The sequence below is a fragment of the Lepus europaeus genome, chromosome 5 (assembly GCF_033115175.1).
Source record: "Lepus europaeus isolate LE1 chromosome 5, mLepTim1.pri, whole genome shotgun sequence".
Lineage (NCBI taxonomy): Eukaryota > Metazoa > Chordata > Mammalia > Lagomorpha > Leporidae > Lepus > Lepus europaeus.
Window position 1 is genome coordinate 116,977,980 of NC_084831.1, and position 17,759 is coordinate 116,995,738.

General features: G+C 42.5%; 2 protein-coding genes across 5 annotated transcripts in view; both read right to left on the reverse strand.

Moving 5' to 3' along the window:
- Positions 1–286: 286 nt before the first annotated feature.
- On the reverse strand, positions 287–14,310 carry CTSK (cathepsin K). Of its 2 annotated transcripts, none has more exons than XM_062192200.1 (8): positions 14,217–14,310; positions 12,272–12,392; positions 11,338–11,460; positions 11,096–11,251; positions 9,894–10,112; positions 3,188–3,353; positions 2,855–2,960; positions 287–1,006 (listed from the first exon to the last, which is right to left on the reverse strand). In XM_062192200.1, the coding sequence occupies exons 2-8, from the start codon at positions 12,389–12,391 to the stop codon at positions 907–909; spliced, it is 990 nt and encodes a 329-aa protein (XP_062048184.1). In that variant the 5' UTR covers position 12,392; positions 14,217–14,310; the 3' UTR covers positions 287–906. The 2 variants fall into 2 exon arrangements, with proteins under 2 accessions (XP_062048184.1, XP_062048183.1); XM_062192199.1 differs by lacking the exon at positions 14,217–14,310 and adding an exon at positions 13,868–14,110.
- A 300-nt stretch (positions 14,311–14,610) lies between these two features.
- ARNT (aryl hydrocarbon receptor nuclear translocator) overlaps positions 14,611–17,759 on the reverse strand; it is a 74,045-nt gene continuing 70,896 nt past the window's right edge. For all 3 annotated transcript variants that reach the window (XM_062192196.1, XM_062192195.1, XM_062192197.1), the window contains one exon: positions 14,611–17,389. In XM_062192196.1, the coding sequence (XP_062048180.1) occupies positions 17,300–17,389 (90 nt within the window). In that variant the 3' untranslated portion in view covers positions 14,611–17,299. The remainder of the gene's footprint in view (positions 17,390–17,759) is intronic.

Here is a 17,759-nt window from a genome sequence, read left to right on the forward strand (position 1 = left end):
CTCTCTCTGCATCTCCTCCTCTGTGTAACTCTTGACTTTCAAAATAAATAAATAAATCTAAAAAAAAATTGTAAAAAAAAAAAAAAAAAAAAAAAGGACCAGGTAAACATGTCATTTAATCTGGTCCCCTCACAGGCAGAATTAAATACTGAGAGCTCCTTACATCCACTTAATTCCAGAAACTTAGTATAATTCTTGTTAAATGTTGGTTATTAAACGTGGTTATCAGCACTTAATAAATGTTGGTTGACAGAACGACCAAACAAATGAATTGGGATGAACTGTGTACGTCTCTCCAGAGAACATTTTATTCATCTTGTTGTCTCTAGCACCTAGCACAGTATCCAACATAGAATGAACATGTACTACATGCTTATTAAGTTGTAGACAAGAGATAAATACTTTATTTCAAAAATGCAACAAAGAAGAAAGAATACATATTTCTTGTATCTTGTAAACTTGTACTAAAGATTTATGAATAAACTTGTGAATCAGAGTGGAAAACACAGAGATTTCCACGTTAAAGATTAAAAGCAAGGAAACTTGAAACCTCAGAAGTTAGGTCACGTTAGTCCTCTAGGGTGGTTAAGGCTACCTAGTCCCAGTCAATGACAATCTAGCCTACTTGAAGATCTCTGGCCTCTATTTGCATATCAGTCTCAGGATAACATAGTCAGGTCAGGCCGTGGTCATCTCTCTTAAACCTAAGAGTACACACTTTGTCAGGGGAATTCTTGCTGTGGCCACAAAGAAAAAGGCCTTTAAGTACAAACAAATGGGGAAACCAAGCAATCAGGAACACCCCATTTACTTCAAGAATGGCACACCAACTCCCTACCAACGAGTATCATTCCACTGAATCATTGTAGAAGACGGGAAGAGCAGGATGGCTTTAGCTGGCTGGATTCACATCTTAGGGAAACTGGCCAGGTTGGCAATGCCACAGGCGTTGTTCTTATTCCGAGCCATGAGGATATAGCCTTTGTTTCCCCAGCTTTCTCCCCAGCTGTAGGACCAATCAAGAAAAAGTCTTAGTACCCTCAGTTTATTTATTCATTAAAACACTGAGTATGTGCTACATACTGATGGTTTGCATAAATGAGTACGATGGTTTTTATATTTAAGGAGTTAAAAGTCAATGGGGGCCAGCGCCGCAGCTCACTAGGCTAATCCTCCACCTGCAGCGCTGGCACCCCAGGTTCTAGGCCCGGTCCTGGTGCTGGATTCTGTCCCAGTTGCTCCCCTTCCAGTCCAGCTCTCTGCTGCGGCCCAGAAAGGCAGTGGAGGATGGCCCAAGTGCTTGGGCCCTGCACCCGCATGGGAGACCAAGAGGAAGCACCTGGCTCCTGGCTTCGGATCAGCACAGTGCGCTGGCCGTGGCGGCCATTTGGGGGGTGAACCAACGGTAAAGGAAGACCTTTCTCTCTGTCTCTCTCTCTCACTGTCTAACTCTGCCTGTCCAAAAAAAAAAAAAAAGTCAATGGGGCTGGCACTGTGGCATAGCCAGAAAAGCTGCCACCTGCAGTGCAGGCATCCCTTATGGGCGCTGGTTCGACTCTCGGATGCTCCACTTCTGATCCAGCTGACTGCTATGGCTTGAGAAAGCAGTAGAAGATGTTCCAAGTCATTGGGTCCCTGCACTAACGTGGGAGACTTGGAAGAAGCTCCAGGCTCCTGGCTTTGGATCACCCAAGCTCTGGCCATTGTAGACATTTGGGGAATGAACCAGCGGATAGAAGATCTCTCTCTCTCTCTCTCTCTCTCTCTCTCTCTGCCTCTGCCTCTCTGTAATTCTGTTTTTTAAATAAATAAATAAATAAATCTTTTTTTTTTTTTTTTTTTTTTTTTTAAAGAGAGTTAAAAGTCAAGAAGTGGAGAGAAGGTATTATGCTACAGGTCTCAAAAGTGGGAGAGTCCTTGATGTAAGAGGAGGTAGCCCAAAGGCTGGGTAGGACTTGGACTTGTGGAAATGGGATCTCAGTGGAGGGTATGAAATGAGACAATTGAGTCAGGAAAGCATTAATGTGTTAGGATCACATGGCTGAAATGAGGGTGCCTGGCAGGTATAGCGGGAGATTTGTCCGGAAGGGTGGAGTGAGATAAGGTGGAAGCACTTGACTGCAAAGCTGAAGTCTGCCCTTTACTCTGTGGCTCAACCATAATGGAGCAGCCAGTGAAGGTTTTTTAAGTGGAGAATGATACAATCAGAGTTGTATTTTGAGAAAATTAATCTTAATATAAGTCTACAGCATAAGAAAAAGGCAAGAGAGGCTGAAGCTAATGATTGTGACGTGGGAGTAAACCCCTAGGAGAGACGGAAGAAACTCTGCGAGTGGATGAGATTACCAGGGAAATGAGTGAATAGACTGGAAGACTAAAAGTCTTACGAAAAAATAATGTGAGAAAATTATGGCATGGATTTCAAAAATTTTTTACAACAAAATAAACTTATCTGTTAATTCCATGTTCCCATGAAGTTTCTGGAGCCCTCATTTATCTTCCTATATTATTTTCATGAGCTTTTTGTCCTTTTCCCCCAACTTCTCCTATTACCTAATACTCCAAAGCTCCTGCTGGTTCTCTGGGCAACTTTATGTAACGGCTAGTTATTCTGGGCTGAGATCATGGAAGGCAGACATCTGCTCATCTGTGTGTATGTGACTAAGCATCCTACACATGGAGCAGCTGCCTGACACACGTGCTAAGTCTGGCCACTGAATGCTAGCTTCAGAATTCAAAGCTCTGGCCAGGAAGCCTGTGACAACTTTCTCTTTACTGGGGATAAAGAAAGGAAGCCAGAGGTGAGCTCGAATATTCCAAGTGTGAGTGGCAAAGTGAGCATTCCCATCATTACCTGTTCTTAATTATCCAGTGCTTATTTCCCTTCTGGATTCCATAGCCCACGGCCAAAACCGCATGGTTCACATTGTCACTACTGCAGTTTTCATCATAATATACACCTAGGAAAGAAATTGTTAAGATGAGGTTCTCCTCCATCCTCTGGCTCCCCTGTGACGTGTCCCCGCCAGGAGGGTTTACAACAGAGGTGCTCTGCACTGTGGAGCTGCTGGTTTCTCTCTGGCAGACCCAGTATGAATATGAAAACTGACTGCTGAAAACCCTCAGGCCCTCTGAGAAGTCCTCAAGCCCACACCATCCAAGATAGTGCTCTATAGGAACGACTTACCTTTACTGTAAAACTGGAAGGAGGTCAGGCTTGCGTCAATGGCCACAGAGACGGGTCCCACTCGGGCCACTGCCCTCTTCAGGGCTTTCTCATTCCCCTCAGGGATCTCTCTGTACCCTCTGCATTTGGCTGCCTTGCCTGTTGGATTGTACATACAACTTTCATCCTGGAAAAAACAAAGGTTGTAAAAGAACTAGGTCAAAGCAACAAACGGTGAGTTGATAAGTGAGGAATCCAACCAATGTTTTGAGTCACATCAGAGAACTAACAGAGGGTCCCAGCTGGCGTCTCCAGTGAGGATCTATTCCTCCTCACTCCAGGTGGCTTAAAGATAGAAATCAAGAAGAAAAACTTTGGGCCGGCGCCGTGGCTCAACAGGCTAATCCTCCGCCTTGCGGCGCCAGCACACCGGGTTCTAGTCCCGGTCGGGGCACCGATCCTGTCCCGGTTGCCCCTCTTCCAGGCCAGCTCTCTGCTGTGGCCAGGGAGTGCAGTGGAGGATGGCCTAAGTGTTTGGGCTCTGCACCCCATGGGAGACCAGGAGAAGCACCTGGCTCCTGCCATCGGAACAGCACGGTGCGCCGGCCGCAGCGCGCTACCGCGGCGGCCATTAGAGGGTGAACCAACGGCAAAGGAAGACCTTTCTCTCTGTCTCTCTCTCTCTCTCACTGTCCACTCTGCCTGTCAAAAAAAAAAATTAAAAAAAAAAAATAAAAAAAAAAGAAGAAGAAAAACTTTAAAAGGGGAAAATAGTTGGATTTCTTCAGGGTATGGAAAGAATTCTGAATTAAGGTTTTTTGAAGTGCATAAACCATCTTCTGACCATGCAGTACGTATATGCCACAGAGCGCAGAGTGTCTCTCCAGCTGCAGCGTGGACAGAAAGGAAAGGCTAAGGCGAGCTAAGAGGAGGACCTGAGCCATTTGCATTTGTATCAGAGAAGCTTCTATGAGACAGAGTTTTGACTGGACATTTGTGCTCTCATCACAGATAAATATAAAAGCATGCAAGAAGACATTAAAATAGATTAATAACTAGCAATTTAGTCTGTGACCTTCCAACATTGTGTTTAGCAGGTAAGTTACATTATGTGTCATTGCCAAGCCACGGTTAGGGAATCTGACAGCTGATGTCAAGGTGGTATATTGTTTTTGGCACTCATATTCCTATAGACTGCCACTTCAAAAACACTAAGATTACACCTACAAGAATACACTATTTAAATATAAACAGTAAGGGCAGCATTTTTTAAGCCTTTTTTTTTTTTTAAAGATTTATTTATTTGAAAGAGTTAAAGAGAGAGGTAGAGAGAGAGAGAGAGAGAGAGAGAGAGAGAGAGAGAGAGAGGTCTTTCATCCACTAGTTCATTCCCCAAATGGCCGCAATGGTGAGTTGAGCCGATCAGAAGCCAGGAGCCTCTTCCAGGTCTACCACATGGGTGTAGGGGCCCAAGGACTTGAGCCATCCTCTGCTGCTTTCCCAGGCACATTAGCTGGGAGCCGGATCAGGAGTGGAGTAGCTGGGACTGGAACCAGAGCCCATATGGGATGCTGGCACTGCAGGCCAGGACTTTAACCACTGTGCCACAGTGCTGGCCCCAAAGGCAGCATTTAATGTGATATTCTAAGATTACAATGTCCATTGCCTCAATGATTTCTCAGGATCTCTTTGTTCCCTGCCATGTGGCAACCGATGCCTCATGGTAACAAAAATTGTACACATTTATAAGTAAAACAGCATCTTGAGAATGAACTCAGAAGAATATCATGAGATGGTACATTAAAGTTAGAATAACATACCTGAATTATCATTGAAATAAACTTATATTACAGTTCTTTTAAAATGCTCTTATTTAGCTATTACCCTATCAGATGTATTCTTAAAATTTGACTTTTCTTAATTCCCTCTACTCATCACATGCTCATCTGGGGAGAGATGTTCTTTTAGCTTTGGATAGTAACTGCTTTAGACATTGTAAAGTAATGCAAGAGAAAATTGCCCAAGATTCAGAATGTTAAAAAAAAAAGAAATGTGTCTTATATGGCTAATTCCTCACTTTAACTGATAATGAAATTAAAATTACTCCACACTGTTCAAAAATATAGAAGAGATCATTTGAGGAGGCAGAAGAATAGAAATTAGAAGTCAAACACTTTCAAATATTTCTTATTTTCATTTAAATTATTTGTTCTCTGAGCTATGCTTTAAACTATTTCTCAACAAACTGATTAATGTAGTGCTAAACAAATGACACAAGCTGTCAACAGATGAGTAATCAACTATTATTTCTGGTAGTATTGATTTTCCTTGAATATATTTACATATACTTTTAAATTGGTTGTCTGGATTAATCAATTCAGTGAAATATGTTTTTTGCATATATCATCAGGATTTGTTTCATTTTTGACATCAAATGAGAACAAAAAGTTATAAAATATTTTGCTCAGCCTGTCTCAACAATTGACCTGATGTATTCTGAATCAAAAAACTAATCGGAAAAAAATTCTGGAAATAAAATTCAAAAGCAGATTTTTAAAGCAAACCTCTAAGAGAAACTTTAGTACACTGCACCTAATATAAACAGCCAAAGGTCACATATGCACCTGGGCGGGACCCAGCAGTTCTGAAAACTGTATGTGGATTAGACTTTTTTTTCACTTCCCCCTTAACTTTATATATGTTTCCCACCAAAAAACCTTTTATTTAAGGAGTATAAACTTTATGCATTTCATAAGTACAACTTTAGGAACATGGTGATTCTTCCCACCTACCCACCCTCCCACTCACACCCTCCCTCTTCCCTCTCCTATTTGTATTCCCATTCTTATTTTTTACTAAGATCCATTTTCAATTAACTTAATACATATATGATTAACTCTATACTAAGTGAAGAGTTTAACAAATAGTCTGAAAAAAAGCACTGTTCCTCAACAGTGGATTAGATTTTTTTCTAGGTTCAACCACCCTTTCCTTTGACTTGTACACCTGACATCTTACAAACCATTTACATGGAATGATGAGATGAAATTTACAAAATAAAATACCATTTTGATGTGGTCATTGTTATGAAGATGTGTTGAAGTAACTTTACCAAATAGTTTGTTCAATATCCATAAAAAATAAATTGTTCAGCCATTCAGATTAAATAGCTTTTTTTTTGCAGCAGACAGCTATTTATCACAACATGAATAAATAAAACTCACTGCTATTGAATTTTAAAGGCTTAAATTGCAAAGTAAAAAAATAATAATTTTACTGCATTCAAATGAATAACTTTCCTGGATTGAATGGCATTGGAAATAGAATGAAAAGACAAACATTGACTTAAAATATATATTCGTATTCAAGGTTTTTTGTTTTTTTTTTTGACAGGCAGAGTTAGACAGTGAGAGAGAGAGACAGAAAGGTCTTCCTTTTTCCGTTGGTTCACCCCCCAAGTGGCTGCTACGGTCGATGCATTTTGCGGCTGGCGCACTGCACTGATCCGAAGCCAGGAGCCAGGTGCTTCCTCCTGGTTTTCCATGCAGGTGCAAGGCCGAAGGACCTGGGCAATCCTCCACTGCACTCCTGGGCCACAGCAGAGAGCTGGACTGGAAGAGGAGCAACCAGGACAGAATCCGGAGCCCCGACCAGGACTAGAACCAGCGCCGCAGGTGGAGGATTAGCCTAGTGAGCTGTGGCACCGGCCTTAAAGTATCTTTTTAAATTCCGAAAAATCAGTAAGAGGAAAAACAACCCATTAAAAATAAACAAAATAAATATTCAATTCATTTAAGAATAAATGCAGGGGCCGGCACTGTGGTGTAGCAGGTAAAGCCACCGCCTGCAGTGGCAGTATCCCATATGAGTGCTGATTTGAGTCCCAGCTGCTCCACTTGCGATCCAGCGCTCTGCTATGGCCTGGGAAAGCAGTCGAAGATGGTCCAAGAACTTGGGCCCCTGCACCCACGTGGGAGACCCAGAAGAAGCTCCTGGCTTTGGATCTGTGCAGCTCTTGCAGTTGTGGCCAGTTGGAGAGTGAACCAGTGGATGGAAGACCTCTCTCTCTCTGTCTCTCTGCCTCTCCTTCTCTCTCTGTGTAACTCTGACTTTGAAATAAATAAATAAATCTTTTTAAAAAATGAAGAAATGGGCTGGCGCCGTGGCTTAACGGGCTAATTCTCCGCCTTGTGGCGCCGGCACACCGGGTTCTAGTCCCGGTTGGGGCGCCGGATTCTATCCCGGTTGCCCCTCTTCCAGACCAGCTCTCTGCTGTGGCCTGGGAAGGCAGTGGAGGATGGCCCAAGTTCTTGGGCCCTGCACCCGCATGGGAGACCAGGAGAAGCACCTGGCTCCTGGCTTTGGATCAGCGAGATGCGCCAGCCGCAGCGGCCATTGGAGGGTGAACCAACGGCAAAAAGGAAGACCTTTCTCTCTGTCTCTGTCTCACTATCCACTCTGCCTGTCAAAAAGAAAAAAAAAAAAAGAAGAAGAAGAAGAAGAAGAAATGCAAGTGGCCAGAGATAAATCAATGGGATTTCTTTTACCTTGCAGGTGGGAATATAAATTTTTCCAAACACTTTGATAAACAATTTGACATTATATAATAAAGTTGAGAAGATGATCTATCCTAACTCCCAGACAATTCTGTTCTAAAGTATTTTATCTACTAAGGAATTCTTGCAGAGGCAGGCATTCAGGCTAGTGTTTAAGATGTCTATATCCCACATCAGAGCACATGTATTCAATTCTTAGCTCTGGGTCTTGATTCTAGTTTACTGCTAATGCAGCCCACCAGAGGCTGTGGTGATGGCACAGTAATAAGTTCTTGCCACCCACATGAGAGACCTAGAATGAGTTTCTGGCTTCTGGCTTTGGCCTCAGATAGTCCTAGCCATTGTGGACATTTGAGGAGTAAACCAATGAAGGGGAGTATTCACAATGTCCTGCCCTCTGCCTAACAAAAATAAATTAAAGAGAGAGAAAGAGAAAAAAGAAAGAAAAGAGAAATTCCTGGGGCTAGTGTTGTGATGCAGGGGGTTGAGTTGTCTCTTACAATGCCAGCATCCCATATCAGGATACCAGAGTTCTGGCTATTCTGCTTCTGATCCAGCCTCCTGCCAATGTGCCTAGGAAAGCAGCAGCAGATGACCCAAGTACTTGAGCAAGACCAGGATGAAGTTTCTGGCTCCTGGCATCAGTGTGGCCCAGCCCTAGTTATTGTGGCCATTTGGGGAATGAACCAGGAGATATGGAAGATCTCTCTCTCTCCCCTTCCCTGTTGCTCTGAGAAGGAAGTGATCAGAAATGGAGCAGCCAGGACACAAACAGGTGCACATATGGGATGCTGGCACCTCAGACTGCAGCTTTAGCCACTATGTCACAGTGCCAGACCTGAGGATCACTTTTTTATTTTCAAACTTGCTGTTCTTTTTCCAATGCTTCCTATTACAAAGGTCCTATATTATTTTAATAATCAGTGTTAAGTATGTATATATCTATGTATTATATATTATAAGTATAATATATAATAAATATATATTTTAAAACTTCAGATCACCTCCTTTTAAGAGAATGAAGATCTTCCTATTATTAAAAGATCATGGCTGGCGCCATGGCTCACTAGGCTAATCCTCCGCCTTGCGGCGCCGGCACACCAGGTTCTAGTCCCGGTCGGGGCACCGATCCTGTCCCGGTTGCCCCTCTTCCAGGCCAGCTCTCTGCTGTGGCCAGGGAGTGCAGTGGAGGATGGCCCAAGTGCTTGGGTCCTGCACCCCATGGGAGACCAGGAGAAGCACCTGGCTCCTGCCATCGGATCAGCGCGGTGCGCCGGCTGCAGCGCGCCTACCGCGGCGGCCATTGGAGGGTGAACCAACGGCAAAAGGAAGACCTTTCTCTCTGTTCTCTGTCTCTCTCTCACTGTCCACACTGCCTGTCAAAAAAAAAAAAAAAAAAAAAAGATCATGTAGAGGGCCTGGAGTTGTGGCGTAGTGGATTAAGCCTCTGCCTGAGATGCTAGCACCTCATATGGGCTTTAGTTCAAGTCCCAGTTGCTCCACTTCCAATCCAATTCCCTGCTAATACACCTGGGAAAGCAGTGGAAGATGGAACAAATGCTTGGAGTCCTGCATTCACATGGGAGACCTGGAAGCAGCCTCTGGCTCTTGGCTTCAGCCTGGCCATTGTGCTATTTGGGGAGTGAACCAGTGATGGAAGATCTCTCTGTATGTCTCTCTTACCCTTTCAAATAAATAAATACATCTTTAAAAAAAAAAAAAAAAGATCAAGTAAGAGGAAGTGAGCTAATACTTTATCTCTAAAATTACAGTATGAAGTAGCATTTTTTTCTTGTCATTTTATATGTTAGCATGTTAACTTCCCTAATTTGCTTAAATGTTCCCCAAACCCACACACTGAAATCATATAAAATACAGCCGTATGATTCAAGAAAACAGTGTAATGGGTCTATGGGTTTGCTGCAGGAGTGCAGAATTTGACAGAGGTTATATAGAACCGCAAACATTTTGCTCTCTAGGGCGGAAAGGCAAATAGGATGTACGGTAGCCCAAGCTCTCAAAATTTCTCTCAGATTGTGGTAAGTTATCCAATAAAGAAAGCAGAACAAGATAACTAAATATAACGTTTGTGGAACTGTTTCAGTACCAAGTTTCAAAGCAGGGAAGGAGGCTCCACTACAGAGCTGCGGCCCGGCGGGGGGCGGTCTCACCTGTCCCACGTAGGGGTAGGCGTCTTCAGAGTCAATGCCCCGGTTCCTCTGCACATATTGGAAGGCATTGGTCATGTAGCCCCCTCCACAGCCATCATTCTCAGACACACAATCCACCAGGTTCTGGGGACTCAGATTTAAGAGTTTGCCAGTCTTCTTCTTGAGCTGGCCCTCCAGGGCACCCACAGAGCTGAAAGCCCAACAGGAACCACACTGACCCTAAGAGGCACACAGAGAAACTGTCAGTCACTGCTGATCACATGATCTGTATCTTTACCTGCCTGAGAAAATTCTACGCTTTTATAAATTCCAGCACAAATGTGACCTTGGTTGTGAAGCTTTAAGTTCCCCTACATCTAACACCTACTACGTGGTTCTATTGCTATTATTGCTGTTGATATTGTTACCAGAAGCTGCAATAAATCAGAGCAGGGCGGCGTATCCGCTTTGGCAGCAATTCTACTGGATTATCTAACCCTGGCTTTGCACCCACTAGCTGTGTGACCTTGAACAAATTACTAAAATTTCCCTGTGTCTCTGTTTCCTTTTCTGTAAGTAATGGGATACATTTTAGTGCAATTGTTGTGATGATTAAAGAACTTAGAAATTTCTCACATATAATAATCTCTCAAAAAGTGCTATTATGTTTAGGTAGATTGTAGATTTTTTTCTTTTCTATGATTTCTATTTTTTAAGATCAAGGATTTCAGGAGGATAGAGGTCATGTTTTAAGTCATCTTGAATCTCTACTGCCTAGCACTGTACCTGGCAGGCTGCCAGGGAAGGGTGGCAGGGAGCTTGTGTTGAATGTTAAATCAATTATTCATCTTACTAATGCAATCCTTTGTTGTGAAGGTTGTGGGAAAACTTGCAAATTCATGCTGGTTAAGAATTTAAGACTGCAAAAATATTTTGGAAAGGATTCTCTGTGACATCAATTTAACTGTAGGATTTGTTTTGCTTAAATACCTGCATAGTACACAAAAATGTATACACAAGAATGTTTATTGCAACACTGCTAACCTAAATGTACAAAAACAGGCCATGAGCTGAACAATGGAATAGGCTATATTCTCTTAGCATGAGGAGACATTCCCCAACCTCTTGTTCCCCTCTGCCTGGTGGCTTCCTACCTTAGGAACAAAGCAGCAGGATAAAGAAGGGTCATTCTAATTAGATGACCACACCCAGAAGGCGAGTACCTGGTTTTTGACAGGAGTAACGTATCCCTTCTTTCGATAGTCGATGGAGTCTGGGGCTCTGCCCTCCCAGTCAGGGATATAAAGTGTGTCATTACTGTGGGAACGAGAAGGGGGTACTTTGAGGCCAGTCATCTTCTGAACCACCTCCTCACTGGTCTGAGACAAAGAAGGAAGAAGCCAGGCATTAGCAGGGAACTACGGCAAAAACAGCAGGTAGGTCAGGGGCTCTAAGATCAACTTACCATGTCCCCCAGGTGGTTCATGGCCAGTTCATATGTATGGACACCAAGAGAGGCTTCAAGGTTATGGATAGAAATATGCTTCAGGTTTTTTTCCCAAATTAAACGCCGAGAGATTTCATCCACCTAAACAGAGCATCGTCAGTACTTGCATAGACTGTGTGCAAAATGACATAGGTAATACTGTGCAGGTTTTTAGGAGGAAAGCTGAAACTTACAAAATAGATTTTACAATCATGTTGGGGAACTAACCATGAATTATTATGATCAGGCAAAAAGAAAAATGTAAACTAATACAAATAATGCAACGTAAACATCTGGAAAGACACAGAGAAACTGCTTATTTGTTAATAGTACTCATTTGAGAAGACTTCCCCAAAGAGAAACACAAGATAGCTATTTTTTTTTTTTTTTTTTGGAAAGGCAGAAATAGAGAGGAGAGAGAGGGAGGGAAATAAAGGGAAAGGGTAAGGGAGGGAGGGAGGAAGAAAGAGAGAGAATGAGAATGAATATGAATCTTCCATCCATTGGTTTGCTCCCCAAATGGCTGCAACAACCAGGGCTGGGCCAAGCTGAAGCCAGGAACCCAGAACTTCTTCCTGGTCTCCCATGTGGATGCAGAGACCCAAGCACTTGGGCCATCTTCTGCTACTTTCCCAGGCTTATTCGCAGGTAGTTGGGTTGTTAAGTGGGATGCCAGCATCACAGAAGGAGGCTTAACCTGCTATACTACATTGGCCCCAGAAGGACAGGTCTTGGTTGACAGTGAGTTGAGGCACAGCAATGAAAACCATATGTTGTTACAGAACAGGGATAAGGATAAGGTTGCTTAGTTGGAGTAAAGTACTTTTGTATTGAAGAAGCAAGACTGGAAGCTAAGATGGGAGATCTGAAGTCCCAGCCCATCTGCCATGCTCCCCTCCAGGTCCCCAGGCACCTTGCTGTTATACTGCTTGCTGTAGGTCTTCTTCCATAGCTCCCACTGGGTGTCCAGTATCTCCTCAGGGTGCAGAGCAAAACTCACCACGGGTAGCAGCAGAACCCTGAGTCCCCACATCCTGAGAAAAGGTGGTAATTAGGGGAGACTCTTCTATTTGGTTTCATCACCTTGCTTGGGATCAGGAAAACAGCTGGAGTAGTATTCCCAGAAAGGGGCTAGGAGTTATAGTCTCCTTTGAGGAGCTAATATTAGTCTCTCTTACTTGAAAAATCCATGTCCAAACAATAATCCTAGAGCATACATGAACTCAAAGTTAAGAACCCTTTCCTCTGAACCACAAAACAGAGGGAAACTTGGCTTTGTGAGGACAGCAGAAAACTAAGGGTGATTTTCATACGCTAAAACAAAAAACAGGCGAGCACTAGATTTGTCTGGAATTCTGGCACATTTGGTTCCAAGTATTTTGACCAAGGAGATTCAACTAGCGCCCACATACTTGTACAATCAGACATAAGGTAGAAACTGGACAATCAGGATGGGCTCACCATCTGTCTCTTTTGGGGTCCTCAGCAGGCATGGACACAGACAAGGTGGGAGTGGGGTTAGAGAATACACAAAGGAGACATTCCCAGCTGTTTGCTTCCTGATCAATTTTACAAGACATTCTTTTCCAATTTGACTAGATCTTGCCAGGAAAGGCAAAAGGAAGTTAACAGTACAAGGAATCTTCAAGAAGCTCACAGAAAATGTGGTTTGTGAAAAAACCCTATGTGGTTCTTAATTTTGCACCAAAATAAACATCCATTTCTCCTTGAACATTTTAAAGTCCCCTGTATTTCCTATTATCCATGTTTATCATCTCTTCACTCTCTATGTATGCCTTTCTTCCTCCTTTTTCATCCTTCCCTTTCCTTAGGCAGGAAGCTGTCTTAATTTCAACCAGATGCTGTCAGTAGCGAAGTTTTAGCGAAGTTTCAAAGTTTCGTTTCTGTTTCCAGCAATAAAAAAAACTTCTGTGGCTGGCTGATAAAACAAAAAGGCTCAGGACCAGGGTTTGTTAGAATGTAGCGCGGAAAAGCAGTGTTATACACTGAATAAATTCACAGCTTCTCAGAAGCTGATTCATCCGCATCGGACCGCTGGTCTGCAGCAAGTCATAGGACTTGCACAATTCTGAATCTGTAGTCCATTTTTGTGCAATCTTTGCAGACTTGCAAAACACAGTGGAACTTGGGGGATGCCTCAGAGTAGAAAGCACCGAGCTACCACTTTCAGACACTCCTCCTCCTCCCCAATCCTCCAAGTTAACTCTTTTGCTCCCTCTGGCCAAAGCAGAAAACTGTTCGAGGCTACTTCTGAAGGTCATGCCATCAATTCTCTATTTTCAACCATGTTCACATACATACAATCGTACAAGGAACGTTACAATTTCTAGGCACATTTGGCCAGGAAATGATTCAAGGGCATCTATTTTCACCTGCAGCGCCTACTGAGTTTATTTTTATTCTCCAACTCACTAAATTCCAAATACTTGTAAAACAAAGAACTAGCAAGGAAGAGAGGCTACAGGATCTAGAAAGTTGAAAATCTTACCTGCTGATGGCTGTGTAGGTTCCTTTCAGCCAGGAAGTGTGCCTAATGTGGGTGGATGACTAGGGGCGCTAGATTTATTCCACCAAGATTGCGGAAGTCAGCTCTAGCAGTCGGCTGGAAATTTTGGATAACGGAGGGAGGCGGGGATAGAAATGCTGAGAAGGGGTGTTAGGAAGGAAGGAGACAGTGGGTTTGCACAGCATTTGTGTTTGTGTGCGCGAAGTGTTATGTACCAGGCTGGAGAGTTGCTAAGTATTTAGTTTCGCATGACTGACTTTGGAGCAGACAGGAAAAAAAAAAAAAAAAAAAAAAAAAGACCATGACACTCATTACCCAAACTGGAACTTACCTTCTTCTCTGGTGGGGAAATACAAGGAGTTAGGAAAATGGAAGGACACAGCCTTGTTCTCTCCCATCCTTCTTCTTTAACATCCTTCATTACATTATTGAGGGATTATAATCTTTTCCTAGTATTTTCCTCGTGTGATCCACCTCCATAACATTTGATTTGACTCTCTCACTTCTGAGATAAAGGAATTAAATATAACAGGCTAGAAAAGAGTAACATAAGGAAAGCCATAGCTTCCAAAATTGTAATTTCTAAGTTGGTGAAAAGCTGTCATCACTTCCAGGCAGGAGACTAGCTTTCCTAGCCTAATATGGTTTTCCTGAGGGAGGAAATGCCCAGAAAGTCCAGATGAAACTGGTTCTAAAAGTAACCAAAGCCAACATTCCTGGTTTATGACAGCACTAGAATCAATGCCCTAACTTCTGATGGATTCATGTGACTGACTATATTGCTATAACTCTCAGATGTTGGGAAGCCTGGCAAACATTATGCCTCCATTATTCAAATCTCCAATCTAAGTCCAGTCACATGAGTGTCTCCAAATGCTTCCCCAGCAAAAAAGCATGTGACACATCATAAGAATCTAACTCAGTCACCAAATCACACCCCCATTTCCTTCCATAAACAGTTATGAAGAAATGGGAAAAAAAGGTCACTGGAATAGAAAAGATATTACATGGGATTTGGATTCAGTCTCTAGCTGGATTCCACACACAGACTCTAAAGAACACAGGTTTAAACTCTAGATTTTAAGAGTTGCTAATAAACCACTGTGGTCCTTAGAGGGAAATCAGCTCTAGACCTGAACAAATTTCCCCATCACTAACTCCTTTAAATCCAGAACAGGACTTAACCAAGGATTTTAAGGCATCAATTATGCACCCTAGTGGTTTCAAGTTCCAACTTTACCCTCCCTCTCTCCCAAGAGCCTTGGTAACCCCCACCCCCAACCTTGTGGTCAGAATGTTCCTGCTGATTTTACTCAGAATGTGTCAGGGTCAGGAGGACAGTGAGGAGGGCTGGTGCTGAGTGACTAGAATCCTGTGATTTCTGATTCCTAAAATGAACGATTCACACTGTGGCATATGCCTGTTTGTTTTGAGTGCAAGTTATGGTTTCCTCTACTTCTGGGTGCTTCTTATAAGCTGGAAAGGAATAAAGTCGCAATCAAGTTCACACAACACAAATTTTACAAAAGGAAAAATTTCTTGTTTTAAAATCTTTGCTACATGTCATTATTTTTGCCACTGTAAGGCTTAGCACAGATGCCAGCAAAACAGAAATGGCCAACGAGAAAAAAAAAAAAAAATCAAAAATAAAACCCTGAAGGAAAAGCAGAAACAAAACCCCCAGAGCATCTTCTCCCACCCTCCCCTCTCCCCAAAGCCCTGTAATAACTGTACAATATTATAGTCCTGATCATATTTAAAAACAGTTGATTATTAAAAAAACAAGGATTCCATTGGAAACTCAACTTTTTGGTTTCATAAACTGTGATATAAATATATATGTATACTGTATGTGTGCACATAGAATAAAAAAATAAACCGTCTCCTTTCCACCTCACTACCTGGTATTGGATTGGAGACAAAAGGGAGGGAAACCCAGAAAATGACATTCCCTCAGACTCTCCAAGGCCATTTGTGATCTTCAGTCCCCTGTGACTACATTTAATATGCCTTCTCATTATTAATTCAGCCTTGCACTTAGATATTGGCCAGAGCCAACTTTTTTTTTAAAAAAGGCTGATATTCATAACTAACCTGAGGAAGGTAAAAGGTGAGAATAGAAACCTGTATCCACATTTATATGGCTATAGTTAATTACCAAGTGACCCTGCTGGGACGGGAGTCCAAGTCCCATCTATCACATGGAATTATGCTTGCATTCTAAAGCAAAACCCAATCTCAAGATTGGAGAAAGAGCAAAGAGAAAAGAACTACAGGCTCAGGAGAGACCCAAATGTTTCTCAATAGCCTGGGTATTTTGAGGATGGGATTGAAGAGGCTACTTTGCAGGAGAATTTATATTTGGCTTACACTCTGACAGTGAGGATTTTCACTAGGACTGCTAATCCAAGAAGTTGAGTTTCCATGCAGAAATAACCTCTACAGAAAACACACACACAAATCATGTGTGATTCTGAAGAAAATGCAGCATTATCCTTATGGCCATGTCCGGGGTTTCTGAAAGTTTTTATCTAGCCAGCCTATTTTGATAATGTTTGCAGATCTTCCAGATAAGGTGAGAGCACCAAATGTGGTAGCAACTTAGCTTTATCACTGAATATGTTTGATAAGAGATCAACCATATTAACAGATTTTATGTATCTGTCTACAGTAGGGCTGGGCATAGACATAGTGCAGCAAGGACATTTATTTAAATACTCTAGCTGCAACACTAAGTGGAAGGAAGATTTAACTCCTTAGGACTCTTTGAAAAGCACACAGAAAGACAAAGATAAAATCTGGGACAAATTTTTGCATAACTCCCTAAAAGGGAGAAACAAACACAGAAACACACTTGCACGCATACACACACACACACACACACTCTGTCTCTCTCTTTCACTTACTCACATGTTTCTTTCCAGGGGAATTGCTCACAGGCAATAGAAAGAGTCTATGCTCATTTCCTAAAGCTCCAAATATGCCTACCATGCTTCATGGTCCTCAAATATGAGGACCATTCTTCTCTCCTCCACTCCACTCAGAATTTCTTTCCAAAAATACACCACAGTATCCAAGGCAAACGCTGGAGGTCTGGTTTTTCTAACCAGCCCCTTGATGCTAGCTCAAACAAAAACTATACAACTTATAGTCAGGAGACATAAAGAAAGGCATTCTAATCTCATCTAGCCTCAAATTTTCAAAGGGTCCTAAAATCCTTGGAGACTCATTTCATTTCTTCTATAAATGTTAGGTCAGAGAGGCAGAAGGGAGGGGAGTCCCAAAGGGAAAGGGGATATACATCAGGGGTGAGGGAAGGGAAGGGAGAGGAATTTTTATTCTGTTTACAGAAAGATTTGCTTTTTAAAAACAAAGTGATTTTCTCCCCCACCCCTTATCCTCACCCCAACAGTTCTATTCTGAAAAGGAGGGAAACATAGTTAGATCGGGAAATTCTTCATTGTTGTAGCTGCTGCTCTGGTCTCCCAGCATAGACAGCATCTCCTAGTGAGAGGAAAAGATTAATACAGGTCACACACCGCATCACTTCCATCGACCAAGTTCCACCTGACATTCCCCTGCATCACCACCCTGCCCAGCGCCTTCCTCGCTGTACCAAGTGCTCTCCTTCTTCCTTTCTCCCAGCATGTGGGACTCCATTACACCCCAGCCTCTTTCCCCGTCTCCCAGCTGTCTTCCTCCTACAGTTCCACATTTTTCTTCTTTCTAGTTTTTCTTCTTTTCAAAGGCAGGAAAATCTGCCTACCACGTTTCATGTAATTCCCAACAGACACATATAAGGGTACTTCACAAGCATCAGGGAAATACAGAGAGGTAAGATAAGCTTATTTCAGTACAAAAAAAATCTTGAAAT